The sequence below is a fragment of the Oenanthe melanoleuca genome, chromosome 6 (assembly GCF_029582105.1).
Source record: "Oenanthe melanoleuca isolate GR-GAL-2019-014 chromosome 6, OMel1.0, whole genome shotgun sequence".
In the NCBI taxonomy this organism is placed as follows: domain Eukaryota; kingdom Metazoa; phylum Chordata; class Aves; order Passeriformes; family Muscicapidae; genus Oenanthe; species Oenanthe melanoleuca.
In genome coordinates this window covers 30,562,696-30,577,890 of record NC_079340.1, presented here as the reverse complement: position 1 = coordinate 30,577,890, position 15,195 = coordinate 30,562,696, and the positions used below count along the sequence as shown (strand labels likewise).

The following is a 15,195-nucleotide window of genomic DNA, read 5'->3' as shown; positions in this document are numbered from 1 at the left end:
AGCACTCTACAAGTCCCACAAAGAATAGAAAATTGTTCAAGAGTTCAAATATATTTTATTAATGTTCAATTAAGTATTACCTATTTTAAATATATATTTTGAAAGATAACTTGTGCATAGTTGCAGGCTGTAGTCCAGCTGAAGTACTGGTTTGGGGAAACTGAAGTAGATCCATGTCTGTATACTGAATCAAGATGATCTATGAAGATGTTTAAGACAATATTCCCAAAAATGCCTTAAAACCCCCACTATGACAATTAGAACCACATAATAGTATTAATCAACAATGAAGGGCTAAGTGTTATGATTTTTATTTTGCAGGGACAGGTAGGACCACTAAAGTTATCACCCTCCTGTTCTCATCATTGGTGAGGCCACACCTCAAATGGTACATTCAGTGTTGGGCTCTTCGCTATAAAAAGGACATTGAGGCGCTGGAGAGTTTCCAGAGAGCTCTTTTGAGGGAGCTGGGGGATTTTAGCCTCAAGGAAAGGATGCTCGGGGGGTCTCCATGGCTGTCCTCATCGCTGACTGCAGGAGGGTGCAGTGAGCTGGGTCCCTGCCGGGCCTGCAGCGACACCACCACAGGACGTGGCTGTAAGCTGAGACAGGGACATTCCGGTAGATAGCAGAATGTTGTTTTTCACCGTTTAGGTACTTAGGCATTAGAAATAGGTTCCCAGGGAGGTGGTGGAGTTACCATCCCCGGCGGTGTTCAGGAGGAGCTGTGTGATGTGGTTTAGGGGTTCCAGCGACAGTGCTGGACTGGATGATCTTGAGGCCGCTTCCAACCCTGATGACTCCACGATTCTAACGAGATGGTCTTAAAAGTCCCTTCCAACTCAAACCATCCATTCCATTTGCCAGAGCACAGAGCCCCACTCGGTGACTAAGGCAGGCGTTTCCCCGCACATGCCGGCACTAGGGGCGCCAGGAGAAGCTCCTTTCTCTCTCCCTCCCTTCCCGCGCTGCCCTCAGGCCGTGCCCGCCTCCGCCCCGCTCCCGCCCCGCTCCCGCCCCGCTCCCGCCCCGCGGTCTCCGCGCCCGCAGCGCCCTCTGGAGGCGGCGCCGCAGCCGCGCCCTCAGGGGAGCGGCCTGGGCGGCCCCGCCCACGCCGGGCTGCCCGCACCGCCCGCGCCGCTCGGCTGCGAACGGGGAAGGAAGCCAATGCGAAAGGAGCGCTGAGAGCCCGGTGAGCACCGCTGCGGCGGGTCAGAGAGGCCCGGCCGGCAGCAGCGGGGCGGAAAGCAGCGCCAAGATGGAAGATCACGGTCAGGGTGCGGCGGCCCCACGACCGCCGGCGGTGCCCGCAGAGCCCTCCAGGAAGATCCTCTGAGGCGGAGTGCGCAGGCTCGGCCCGCTGCGTGCGTCCCGGAGCGGAGGCCGGGTCATCCCGGCCGCGTCCAGCGGTTCTGGTGACAGCGGCCGCGCGTCCGCCATGTCCCATACCGGCAACAGCGGCGAGCCCTCGCGGGGCCGCCGCTCGCGCCCGCCGCACGCCCAGCAGGACACGGCGGAGGCGGCGGGCGACGGGCTCCGGCAGCTCAGCATCGACGAGGGCGACGACAGGGAGCACAACAGGATGATCCGCAGCCAGTATCGGGAGCTCATCTCCACCGTGCAGCGTAAGGAGGCGGCGGGGGGCAGCGGCCGGGGGGACTCCGGGGCTGGCGGCCGGTCCTGGGCGTGTGAGGAGCGTTCCTGGCAACTCCGGGCTCCTCGGGCTGCCGGTGCTTTGGGTTTGTAATTAGATGGAAATTCGACCCCCGAGAAGCATGGGATCGCGAAGTCATGGATTGGTTGGGAGGGACCTTACGGGTAATTCTCGTTCCAACCGTGGCAGGGACACCTTCCACTGTCCTAGGCTGGCCTTGGACGCTTCCAAGGATGGGGCAGCCACAGCTTCTCTGGGCAACCTGTGCCAGGGCATCACCGTTTTTACCGGGAAGAACTTCTTCCTGATATCTAAATGTACTCTCCTTCAGTGTGAGGCCATTCCCCTTGTCCTATGGAAAGTCCCTCTCCTGCATCCCCTGGGAGAGCGAGGTTAAGAGGGATTTAGCTGCCCTCACACACGTGGTGCTTGCGTTGGTGCCGGGGAACAGTTGGCTTTAGACCTGGAGATGCAGCAAAATCCTTTAATTTTGGTGTCTGAGCTTTACTTCGAAACTGTAGATATCATTATGTGCTGGACAAGAAAGTTATTCTTTGGCCTTCCAAAAAATGCTGTGTAGTTTTTAGCATCTCTCCAGACAGGTTTGTGAGTCCTTCTCCTATGTGCATGAATGCTGTTTTCCTCACATAAATGTGGCTGTGGTTGTGTGAGTAGCACTGCCAAGTTCAGCAACAGGTGGGATTAGTTATTTTATGAATACTTGATAAATTTGTGCAGTTGTTTTAGAAGAGGTTACAGTGCAGTCTGTGGATGATCCAGCCTTTTATAGAAGTGACCAAGCATACATTTTTAAGGGCTGGTTTGTTTCTTTCATGGAAATTCTACTAATTTCCCCAAGTTGAGCCTGTTTTCCCTGTGAGGTAACTGGTGAGTTTCCCTTATCTAGACCCATGAGCTTTCTGTTCTATTTTCTCTCCTTGGCCCAGTTGAGGAGGAGAGGAGTGATGGAGCTTTGGTGGGCACCTGGCCTCCAGTCAGAGTCAAACAAGCACAGTGTTTCTCAGTGCTTCTAAGTAATTCAGAATTTCTTTTGTCTTTTCCTACAGAAAATCGAGAGGCTATGCTGAATTCAAAAAGCAACAGACTGACAGAAGCTTTGGAAGAGGCCAATAGACTTTTTGATGGAGGTAAAACAAATTCTGTTGTCTTTAATTAATGTTTGGCCAAGCGTGAGGTGATTTACCTTACAAACAAAAGAGGACTAGAGTGAAGTTGAGGTCCAAGTACTTAATCAGAATTTTTATATAACTTAAAATATGTTAAGTTGAAGGTTGGTTGAGTAACTTGATGTGAAAAAATAAATGTCATTACAGTTTATTTGCTTTTAGAAATAGCTCCTTGAATAGATAGAATAGAATAGAATAGAATAGAATAGAATAGAAGTAGCTCCTATTTTGATTCAGTGAAACAATGTATCTCAGTAAGACACATAAAAGATGTCAGTGTAGAGGGGTTCATTTCACTTGGAAAGGTGGAAAATATCCATAAAAATGCATTTGTTGTTCAAGATCATGTGGTACTTTCCATGGTTTGTCATTCTTTCCTTTCTTAAAATGCAAATATTATTATAAAGATTATGTATGTGTGTTAGAGGTCATTGCAATAAAAGGATTTCCAAAGCACTAAAGCCAGGATAGTCCCTATGAATGTGATAATTATATTTGTGACAATTTCATATTAATCACCACAAAAATCTTTTCTTCACCAGTACGCCGTGCACGAGAGGCTGCACTGGATGCCCAGTTTCTTGTTATAGCATCCAATATAGGAAAGGAGAAGGCCAATGAGTTACACTCAGAGATGTCAGCATTTGACTCAACAGCATTTGCAGAAGACTTGGTAAGTTTCAGGCTCCAAATTTTCCAACATTTCTGGTGGAGGTTTGCTCTGTTTGTTACCATAAAGCCTCAGATTTTCAGGCAGTACACAGCAGTTCTGCTGGAATTTAATTATCTTCCTATGAATTTCTTTGATAAACTTTCTGGTTACTATTGTTAATTGTCTTAAACTAAGTATTAAGCACTTGCAATAGGGGAAAATCTGACTTAAAATGCAGACACCTCCCCCATTATTGCACTGCTGCTGCTTTATCACGGTTCAGTCAGTTTGTGCTCTTAAGGTCTGCTCTTTTTTCAGTCACTCTTCTGTGGTTTCTCAGTAGCCAGGTTGTTTCTTTATCCTATCCACTGGTTTCTATGTTTTTGGGTAGAGTTCTTGAGGCTCTGTGTCACTGACATGAAATGGGATTTTGGGACACTTGAATGCTTTCAGACTGGATAGTTTGTCTCTTTGTACTGTGACTGGGGGGATGAGTCAGATCAGAACAGCTTTTAGCAGGCTGTTGGCTTTTTTGCTCCTTGAAAATGCTCCCTTACCTTACAGCAGATCAATAAGGAATCTTGAGTCTTTGCTGAAGTCTATAAAAAACATAAAGTTCAATTTAAATTTTTTCCTGGGTTAGTGTGGGCTGGTAGTTGCAGGGGTAGGCCAGATAAGTTCTATGATATTTGAGAGGCTGGGCTTCCTTAGAGTGTGTGGTGTTCAAAAGCTGTGAGACATCTGAGCTCTGAAGTGCAGTATAAGTAATGTTTTGCTGCTTCATACATCACTGAAAATGTGTTGGAATCTAAGCAGTTTTATTTACCTATGGTTTTCATTGGTTGCTGAACACAAGGGTGAATTTGGTATCCTCAGGAAAGTCTGAGTTCTCAGGCACTGGTATTAAATACTAATTTCAGGCAAACACCACAATACAGTGTTTCACCATGAATGTATCTACCTCCGAGAGTTTTTTATTGCAGCTTTTTTTTCTTTTGTAGCTGACCTTTATGGGTGTAAATCGCACAGAAGTAGAAGAAACTGATGACTCTGAGGAAGGATCAGGTATTTTTTTACCTAGTGATGCCTGGAAGACAATGGGAGAAGAAGCACCCAAGTACTTCAGAAGAGCACATACTTTTCACTGCATGTAAGTTTCTTCAAGGAAAGAGTGTGTACTGCAGCTCAAGGTAATATTCTTAACTGAACAGCCTTAACTAATTCTTGTCTTTGATTTCCTGGCTTGAATTGAGTTTAATCTGAAGTCACAGCATAGTGCTGACAAGGTGTGAGGCTTTCAATGTACTGGAACAACTTTTGGGGCTGGTTCTTTGCAGAAATCTCTAAGTGATGAAGCTTTATCTTTAGGTATCAGTCATCACTTTGCACTTTCTTGAGGAGATCCACTCCTCAGAATAAAGATTCCTGAGCATACAGTGTAAACCAGATTTGCATGTATGTGCTCTTTGTGTTTTGGTTAGAAGGGGAACTTTCAAGTCTGAGCCTCCTGTACCAAAGCAACGGATTGAGAGGCAGAAGAAAGCTAGCAGAGGAAAAGCAGAACAGGCAATGCCTGCTCAGGTTTGTAAAGTGTTATCTTTATTAACCATTTGTTCTGGCATAGTTATTACAAATGACTTCTAAATGTTTTAGTTTGTTTTGGGTTTTGTAATTATAAACTGTGTAGTATTTGTGACATTCCACTCTTAGGGGGAAGGGAGTATCCAAGATCCACAGATGCTTGTGCTGTGCTTATCTCCAGAACAAGGACGTTTGTCCCAGGAAAGTGCTGCCCATATGGCTCTTTCTCCAGCTATATCCTGTTGTTTCTCACAGTGTGATTACCAGGCTCCTTGGTTGTTATTGCCAACAATCCTTGGTTCCACAGCCATTCAGCTGGAGTTGGAGACACAGCAGCCCCTTTCCTTCTGAGCTTCTGCTAAAGGATTCAGACTCCATTATTAGCCTTCTTGATTTGTTTTGCGTGGACTGCAGTATTTCACTGAATAGAGGGAAATAGGATTTACAGGCCAATTTTGTGTTCAGAAATAGAGCTTACAAACTGATTTTCCAGGTTATGAGCTTACTTGTTCTGTTGCTTGCTGCTTTGAAAGGAAGCAAAAAAGAAACTTCTTTACATTAGTGTGTTTCCATTTTTCTTCAAGAAGTGTCTAACAGGGTGTGGCATTTACACTGGAATGTGGTTAATGGCAGCAAGCTAATTAGCTCACATAACCTCTGTTTTTTGTGCTTTCTGTTTCCTTATTCTTTGTGTCATTTACTGGCAGAAAAGCAAAAGTCTGGGAATACTGAAAGAGGCTTACATCTGAAACTGCAAATATAATCCATGTTGTTACAGGGAAGCTGAGGCCATGATAATGCCAGGATATAGAGGCAAATGGTTGATTGTTGCCTTTTGAAAGGCAGCCTACTCCATCCAAATAGTGATAGAAAGGATTTGTCATTGTTTGTACTGGGAAGAAGAGGAGCTGGAGGGTTTGTGGGTTGCTTATAAATGATCATCTTTATTAAACTCACAGATTGTAGCACTTTTATACACAGATGATATTATTTGTAGCCCAACTCCTCAGAGCTATTGAAAAGTGAGTGTACACCTGCACACAGGCTCAAAACATGCAGGCCATGGCCTTTCAGATTGATATTGTAATATGGGAATTAAAACCTAAAGCTCTTCTAAGTTGTCTCATGTTTGCATAAGTGTGTTTGTTATGTTGCATGTAGGGAGAAAAATTCAACTTTTATGTTACATGTTCAAAAGAGGCCCTTTGCATATTCTGGTAATTCAACAACAGTTGAATTTGAGGTGAATCACTGTTTCTTTTCCCCAGTTAAAAAAAATGGAGGAGTCTCATCAAGAAGCTACAGAAAAAGAAGTAGAGAGGATCTTGGGAATACTGCAGACTCATTTTGAAAATGATCGTGAGTATGATTAAATTAAGCATTAACTGGAGAAAATGTATATTTTCTGTCTTCTACACTTGGGAGTGGTAAAACTACAGAGACAAAATAAGGTGAAGTCTGCAAGTAGAAGTCTTTGGTGAAGCACATATACCAACTGTGTATTCTTTATGAATGTTAATCAGCTGCTGTTTGACTGCAAAGTAAATGTAAATTGCTTCTCCTGATTAAAGCCTGCCATTTGTAGATGGCAGTCAAAGAGTCAAATATATGGATCTGTGTGGGGGAAAAGATGGAAGAAAATAATACTTTCTAGAAAAACTACTTTATACAACATACGGTTTTGCAGGCAACTGGGAATTCAGCATTGTAACTAAATTGACAACATCCCTTTAGCTTTTGAAAGGTGTACTGGCTCTCTTAAGTTTGTATTTGCATCTGTTAGCTGTGTGTATACCACCAGTTTGTTGGTTAGTTTGTTTGTTTTAACAAAACCATTTTTGCATCCCCAGCTAATACACCCATTTCCTTCTTTGATTTTGTGATTGATCCGAACTCGTTTGCACGCACTGTGGAAAACATGTTTCATGTATCCTTCCTTATCAGGGTAAGGCATGACATCTTCTTGAAATATCACTTTAGATACTAGAATTACCTAGAAATACTGACCTACAGTTTTTCCAGCTTCAATATTGAAGAATTAGGATTTAAATATGAGGAATACTAATTTATTTTCTGCAAACAGACTGTGGTATTTTAGTAATTGAATAAAAAAGGAAACAGAGTTGACTGACTTAGTTTTTTTTGTACTTCAGTCAATTTACCAACAAAACCATAGTGATATTTTTGCAATCAATATATTTTTCAAAACAGATTCTGGCTCACATTTTAGATGTAGAAAAGTTCTCAGAGAGTATAGAAGAGTTACTGAGGCTGTAGAAAACTTAGTGCAAGGTTTTCTTTTTCAATCCCTGGATTTGCACTTCAAAACTGTGCTTAGATAAAGTAAAATTAATTGTGACTAAGACAAAATCTGACAAGGATATTTTGACTAATTCAGGTTTCATATTGAAGAGAAATGTTATTATGAAGGGTTAGCTCAAATATATTTAGAGAGTAATAATGTTTTTAATAAAGCAAAACTTTTATAATCCAGATTATGTTCATGATTATGTAATAAGTAAAATTCTGAATTTTCAGCGCATTATCCTAACTGGAAAGCTCTAAATTATGAAACTTTAAATCCCACTATTTTTTAGGATGGTCTTGCAAAAATAAAGATGGATGAAGATGAATTGCCAATAATAGGTAAAATGTAGTTTTAAAATAATCAAATTGTTTTTTGTAACAACATTACCTGTTATGTGTTCACAAAGGTTTAGGCATATTTTTAACTGGGGATATGCAGTGAATGTAATTGAAGGGATGAAGAGATTTGTGAGCAGCTGAAAGGATGAGTCTTTTCAAATATCAATGTATGGAAAAAAGACCATTATGCTGATTTATACAAATTAATTATGTTAATGGGAGTCAAAGGTTATTACCTCTCAAGTTACATTTCTGCTAAATACATGAACATTGTTACAATGAAAAAAGGTATTTTTGGGTGTTAGAAATCTCTTGTCTCAAGAGTTGGGAACTGCTGCAGCTTCAAAACAGTTGGAAAGGAGATGCCATTCTTCATATGAGGTTGGCTTTCATTCCTATAGGATATGAGTGGGGTTAGGACTTTGGTGGGATTTTGTAAGGAATGAAATACTTAGGTCCTTCTGAAAAAAGTTCCTAAATTTCTAAGATGTGAGACTAAGGAAGTATCTCAAGCAGTACATGGTACAGGCTGCTGATAGAGACTAACTGGGTGGAACGTGTAGGATTGATCTGATTTTTGTGGAGCTTTTGTGTTCCTGGTGGAAACTGATTTACAAGTGTAAATCCTGAAAATGCTGTGTTTTGATCAGAGCCTCTAAAACCCAGCGGGGCAGAGGAGGACAGCAGAGCACGGAACCAGGTGGTCTTAAGTCTGGACCAGAAAGAATGGCAGGTACCTTGGAGAGCACTTCACACTTTGGATCAGTTCTTTTTTATTTAAACCTCTGAGAGCTGTGCTCTTACCTGCTCTGGAGGGGGCATCTGTTCAGTGTACAGTAACTGCATTTGACCTTAGGGATGCCAGAACAATCACAGATCTAAGGGATGTTTGTAGTTGCAAGAAAACTCAGAATAGGGGTGGCAATTCCATCTTTGATTCCTGAAGCCTAGTCAGTTTAAGTGTTTTTAAGCTGGGCACTGACTTTACTGTTTTATACAAGGCCTAGGTAAATAGGGAATCTGTTTCTTGCCTTATGTACAGTACTTGTCTCTGGAGAATTTCTCCATGCAATTTACTCACTGTTTGTAATAAATCTTAGACAAAATGTAGTTTTGAGCACACATACAGCTCTTCTCCATTGTCCCTCACTCAGAATGGGCAGGAGAAATGTAGTAATTTGAAATACTGCTTTAGTATCAGAAACTTTATTACTTGCTTGGTTGTAATTTAATAGAATAGTTCAGCTTGCTGACTGACATGCTGCTGTCATCTCTAACCAGGAGATCATAGAAACATTTCAGATAAGAGAAGCCATGATTACCCCTCTTTCTCAGAGCACTGAAGAGGAAATGGGGACAGAGTAAATATTCAAGTAAGTTCTTTTAACTAATCAAACTCAACAAGTTCCTTATGCACTTGGAAGAACTTCAGGGAAACTAGCTATGAGTTAAAAATGCAGAAGAGCTGTAAGCAGGGTGACTGTAACATCTGGAATTGCTGTGTTCTTGCCCTCTTCATGAAACAAAATGTAATCTAACCTTGTATGCAATGAGTAACTGGGATAAAACACTTTATTTTTTAGTTCAGTGGTCAGTTAAGTGATGAGTTATTTTTTGGGACTTTATACTCAGAATGCAGTGTTGGAAAGACTCATGGCTTAGTTTTTCTGTTTGGTTTCTTAACTTCCTGACAGCTGATGTTGTTAATAAAGTAGTTCTGAGGAAGAACTTAGGGGAAACCAGGCTGTCTTCCCTTCTGCTTCCATAAAATTCTTCCAATGTTAGGATTGAAGTCCTTACTGTCACAGTTATTTGGTCAATTCCAGATCTTAATGCTTTTGTCTTACTGTCTTTTTTTTTTTTTTTTTTCTTTCCCCTTAGGTGCCTTAAAGAAAATACTTAAAAACATTTGTTTCAACAATTGTTTTATATGTATATGTTGTAAAATTAAATTTATTTTTTCTGGAACATCTCAACGCTTTATACAAGCTGCTTTGTTTTTAGAACATGGAATGGGTTGGGTCAGAAGGGACCTTAAATCCCATCCAGTGCCACCCCTGCCATGGGCAGGGACACCTTCCACTATTCCAGGGTGCTCCAAGCCCTGTCCAGCCTGGCATTGGACACTGCCAGGGATCCAGGGGCAGCCCCAGCTTCTCTGGGCACCATGAGGAAGTTTAGACTTGTTATTTATATATTATCACTCAGTTTGCTACTTCATATAAACTTTATTGGCATTCATGAAAAAGGTAAAAAGGAAACACTGTCCTTTCCTCGTCTCCCCCCAGCAGCAGCAAGTGGAATTCACGTGGTTAAACATCCCTGCTGGGATAACCTTGCTATCCTGTATGATTTTGGGTGCTGCAGGAGAATTGATACTGCCCTGCTGTTCTTCCTGTTCTGGAAATAAAGGTTTGAGTTTGGACATTCTATCTCAATTACAGATAGCAGTTCCCCCTTCCTTTATTCCAAATTCCTCCCGTATTTGTTTGGTAACTTGGGCATTGGGCAGACTCCATGGTATTTTATTAAAAGTACATTAAGTTTTATTCTATTGTCAGGAAACGCTTTGTGGAAGAGCTCAGGCTTTCTTCTGTAGCAGCTGAGGGGGTACACAGGGATCCATCCGCCCGCTGGAGCGTGTTTGTGGGGTGAGCAGCGGGTCAGGCCGTGAGGGTACGCGGAGCGGCAGCGCCGTTTTGCCGCCGGTCCGCCCGCGGGGGAGGCTGGGCCGGGCCGGGCGGGGGCGCAGCGGGGCCGCCGGAGCCATGCCCGCCACCGTGGTGGAGTACAAGGGATGGAAGGAGGGCTACGGCTGCGGCTATTGCGGCGCGGCGCGGGGCAAGGTGTCCGCGGGTGAGCGGGGCCGGGGCTGGCGGACCGAACCGAACCGGGCCGGGCCGCGGTGAGGGAAGCAGGGGGGCTCCTCCGCGCTGCCCGCGCGAAACATGGCGGCGCCGCCGCTTCCTGTGCGCGCCGCCGCGCGCCGCCCGCACCAAAGATGGCTTCCGGGCGGCGCGGGGCGCTGACCTGAGGCGGGCGGGCGCCGCGGGGATGGCGGCGGGCGGCGGCTCCCCCAGCATCGTCGAGTTCTTCGGCGGGGAGGATGGCGACCGCTGCGGATACTGCAGGAGCGACACCGGCAACCTGTCGCACGGTGCGGGAGGGGCGGGCTGTGAGCGGGGCCGGCCGAGGAGCGGCGGCTGCGGGCGCGGGGCCGGGAGGGCGGCGGGGACGGGCTCGGCTCGGTTCGGCACCGCCGGGAGCTCGGCTCGGCTCGGTTCGGCACCGCCGGGAGCTCGGCTCGGCTCGGCTCGGTTCGGCACCGCCGGGAGCTCGGCTCGGCTCGGCTCGGCTTGGCTCCTGCGGCCGAGTGGGACAGAACTAAGCAGCAATGCTGGGTTCTTTTCCGTGTATGTTTCCGGGGAGGTGGGAGGTGCAGAGGGGAACTTAGCGCTGCTATGGTCGGAGAAATAAGGTTGATGCATCCCAGGATTTGTGTTGGACTTAGGGTTTTTACATTTAATGTGGTTATTGAAATCAGTAATTAAGGTATTTAAGAACATGTCAAATCCTTGAAAGACATCTATGCATAAGTGGCCGTTAGCTACTCAGATTTGCAATAACTACAGAATCTCAGGATGGTTTGGGTTGGGACCTTAAATCCCACCCAGTGCCACCCCTGCCATGGCAGGGACCCCTCCCACTGTCCCAGTGCTCCAGCCCCAATGTCCAACCTGGCCCTGGGCACTGCCAGGGATCCAGGGGATCCACAGCAAATCTGAGCACCTGTGCCAGGGCCTCACCTCCCTCCCAGGGAGCAATTCCTTCCCAAAATCCCACCCATCCCTGCCCTCTGGCAGTTTGAAGCCATTCCCTGTGTCCTGTCCCTCCATCCCTTGTCCCCAGTCCCTCTCCAGCTCTCCTGGAGCCCCTTTAGCCCCTGGAGGGGCTCTGAGCTCTCCCTGGATCCTTCTCCTGCCCAGGTGAGCACCCCCAGCTCTCCAGCCTGTCCCAGAGCAGAGGGGCTCCAGGCAGTTCTGCAAAGCTTGTTTGTTGTATTTTAAAGCCAAACCATGGTCAGACAAGTGTGTTGCTGTGTTCTTTATTTCAGGTATGTGGGCACATTCAATGACAGTTCAAGATTACCAGGATCTCATAGACAGAGGATGGCGAAGGTACATTGGAAAAGAAAATACAAAGCCATGTTGTCAGTTGAGATAAAAGTTAGAATCCACATTTAAAACATAGATTTGTAGAAGCACTTATATATCCATGAATAATTGAACTTTGTCCAGTGCTCTATGACCTATTGTAATGTGACACTGTCAAACAGGAAAATATTCAGTGATTTTAGAAGGGTAATACAGTCAGCAAAGAACTGAAGAACTTGCTCTTTTGTTACTCATCATGAAATGTTTTGATGTGATTTTAATAAGGAAGCTTCTTCATTTATTTTGGACTAAAACAACAAAAAGTCAATGCATATTTATTACTCTTTTCAGAAGTGGAAAATATGTCTACAAACCTGTCATGAATCAAACATGTTGTCCTCAATACACAATAAGGTAAGAAACTCAAAATACTCACTTCAAATGTGTTCCACCATTTGTGTTTAGTGCTTGAAATACATCATGCTTGATAAGTTTATCTACTTTTAATGGTACTTTGAACAGTAAATATGTACTCTTGGGTAGGGACACCAGCAGCTCTGGGATATTTTCCTGTAAGGAACTTTGTCTTCAATGGACAAACTCTGCTTAAGCCCAAATAAGAGAGGCTTACACTAGAGATACACATTAAAAACATGCCATAAGGACAGATAGTATTCAATAGAAGACAAAGTAATTTCATTATCTCAAAAGCATTGGTAAAACCTTTGAGCACTCAATATAGGGAAACTTAAGAAATAAATAGAAATTATAATGTAATTTTTATAAGTAGTTCCTTAACCTTTCTTTTCCTGAAAAAATCCTTCACAAAAGAAATGTTCTTTTTTTTTTTTCTTTCCCCTTTTGTAGGTGCCGGGCTTTGCATTTTCAGGCCTCCAAGTCCCACAAGAAGGTTCTGAAGAAAATGTTGAAATTTCTTTCCAAAGGAGATGTTTCAAAAGTAGTGGGTGAAGGTAAGAAACCGAGTGTTTGAAAACCAATACTGGAGTGTGGAATGAGGATTTAAATACCTGCTTGAGTGGTCAGATAGCAAATGGGCTTTGAATTCTGTGTGTAGACACCTGGTTGGGCTGTGTCTTGAGCACTTCAGTAGCCCAGAAGTCAAATTGTTCAGGTGCTTAATTATTGAAGAAAATATATCTTTTTTCCATAGACCAGCTTATTTTCCTGGTCATGTCCTCACTTTCTGGCTGAGTGCTGTAGAGAATTAGATGCTGTTTTTACTTCTGTTATGAAACTGATAATCTGGAAGGGACTAACTAGAGCAGCTGGTGGCAGAGAAAAGGAAGAGCAAACAAAGAGGATTTTTCAGTTGTTTGAAAAGTCATCTTCCATTTCTCCAGCACCAGACCCAGCAATTCTTTGTGGTGGTGAAACCTTTATTGGTTCTGAATCATTATAATTTGCTCTCTTGTGTGTGTGGTATGCTAGGTCTGTTTGTTGTTGTTTGTTTGAAGTTATGGCTTGAAATAGTTGACTGTCCAATTTTAGTGGAGAAAATAAAACTGTTCTCATAAATGAGTTGCTGTCCATAATTCAGGGAGATAAAGGAAACTTGTTTTCAAACTGTTGCAACAGTTGGCTTTATCTGTTGGAAAACACCTGTAAACTTGGAAAGTAGTTAAATTAGTGTTAATTTTAATTGTGGAAAGTGTGAGCTGTGGTTGTGCAGAGAGAAACTCATGCAATTTTTAATTATTGACAGAAGAGCCGATGGATTCCCACATAGAGGATGTGGCCACGTGTGATTTTCCATACAAAAGTGAGTCTCAGGTCAGTCAGTCTGAACTGACTCCCTTGGCTCTGGATCAAGCTGAGAGGGTTGAGAATGAGGATAAGGACTCAGGAGATTCAAAAGAAGAGGGGAATGTGCAGAAGGTGGAATCGGATTCTGTTCAGATCTGTACAGACAAAGACACACCAGTTCCTGCAGAACAATCACATTCAGCTAAAGCTGCTCATGCACCACCTAAGCCAGGTAATTTCTCGTAATAATTGGAATATGCTGCCATCATTTTACATCTTCTTGAAATCCCTTCTCTTTGTCTTGCTTAGTAAATTAATAATTGTTTTGTTTTATTCCTCCCAGTTTATGGAATTATGGTGTAAAAAGGTGTTACTTGTAATATTGCAATTTATATTTTAATACATTAAAAAGTTACATTAATTTTCTTATCCTCACCTTAAGTAAGACTGAATCTCTAGGGTCTGTAACTAAAGAGGGGTGATTTAGACTGGAAATTTTTTATGGTGAGGGTTGGGAGGCCCTGTCACAGTGTGCCCAGAGAAGCTGCCCCCTCCCTGAAGTGTCCAAGGCCAGGTTGGATGGGGCTTGGAGCAGCCTGGGACATGGAAGGTGTCCTTTTAAAGGTCTCTTCCAACCCAAACCATTCTGTGATTCAATGGCTGCCTTCTCTTGGGATGTGGGGGATTTCTGTAAGGAAGATGGTAAGAGGTGGGTGGATTATTGCCAGAATAATTTATTTAAGGTAGAATTGCTGACAGACACTTAGTGGCCCAGAGGCTACAGGTAAGGCAGCCTTGTCTTGCAGATTATATTTCCCATTAGCCTGTTCTGACAAATAAAGGGAATTTCCTTAATTGTGGTTTACTGGTGCATGGAAGGGAAAATCCTAGTGGAAACTTATGGCTTGTTCTGCCTATGCTGGGACATCCTGCTAATTCCTGATTTCACTCACCTGTTGCACATTGTGCCAGTATTTAGGAGAACAAAGTACTTTTGTCTCTTTCTATACCATGGCTGATTTCAAGTGAAATAATGTTTTTTCCTTAATAACCACTCATCCCTATTGGATCTGATTTTCACCAGCTTAATAATCAGTCTTTGCATTTAAATAAAAGGAAAATTTTCAGAAATGCTTGATTAGAGAATCAGAAGTGCTGCATAGAAATAGTACAGATTTTTTAAAGCTGTGCAAATTTTCAAAGCTTTCTTGTTTTAAATAATACATTAAAAACTTTGTCCTAGGTAGACTTAGTATTGGAAAGAAATGAAGTGGCTGTTGACAGCAGGTGGCAGACTTGGGTAAAGAATAGAAGTATAAAAACCTGCCACTGCTTTGGAAAAGGTGAGGTAAGGTCTCCAGTTAGGTTAAGAATAGCTTTGGGTCAAACTTTAAGCACTGGAAATGCAGATAAGTAACATTGTAATGCAGTTCAGAAAAAAGAATCAGTTTTACAAAGCAGAAATACTCATTAGTGTGCTTCTTTCTGGTGTTTTTAAAGATAGAAGTGAATAATATGTGCATCAGGAAGATTATTTAATTTTTTTTTAATGCTAGC

At 43.4% G+C, this 15,195-nt stretch overlaps 2 protein-coding genes across 6 annotated transcripts in view; both read left to right on the top strand.

Annotated features, from left to right (window-relative positions):
- The first annotated feature begins 1,061 nt into the window (after positions 1-1,061).
- Positions 1,062-10,145, top strand: NSMCE4A (NSE4 homolog A, SMC5-SMC6 complex component). Its single transcript, XM_056495509.1, has 11 exons — positions 1,062-1,625; positions 2,722-2,802; positions 3,384-3,514; positions 4,495-4,643; positions 4,975-5,074; positions 6,343-6,433; positions 6,925-7,019; positions 7,672-7,720; positions 8,371-8,453; positions 9,002-9,093; positions 9,602-10,145. The coding sequence occupies exons 1-10, from the start codon at positions 1,439-1,441 to the stop codon at positions 9,083-9,085; spliced, it is 1,050 nt and encodes a 349-aa protein (XP_056351484.1). The 5' UTR covers positions 1,062-1,438; the 3' UTR covers positions 9,086-9,093; positions 9,602-10,145.
- Positions 10,146-10,453: 308 nt separating this feature from the next.
- ATE1 (arginyltransferase 1) overlaps positions 10,454-15,195 on the top strand; it is a 66,678-nt gene continuing 61,936 nt past the window's right edge. The window contains exons 1-5 of one of the 5 annotated variants that reach the window (XM_056495506.1): positions 10,454-10,576; positions 11,835-11,898; positions 12,226-12,288; positions 12,742-12,845; positions 13,598-13,870. In XM_056495506.1, the coding sequence (XP_056351481.1) occupies positions 10,489-10,576; positions 11,835-11,898; positions 12,226-12,288; positions 12,742-12,845; positions 13,598-13,870 (592 nt within the window). In that variant the 5' untranslated portion in view covers positions 10,454-10,488. Of the gene's footprint in view, positions 10,577-10,642; positions 10,878-11,834; positions 11,899-12,225; positions 12,289-12,741; positions 12,846-13,597; positions 13,871-15,195 lie in introns of those variants that run through there. The other 4 variants (XM_056495508.1, XM_056495505.1, XM_056495507.1 and 1 more) reach the window with 4 other exon arrangements.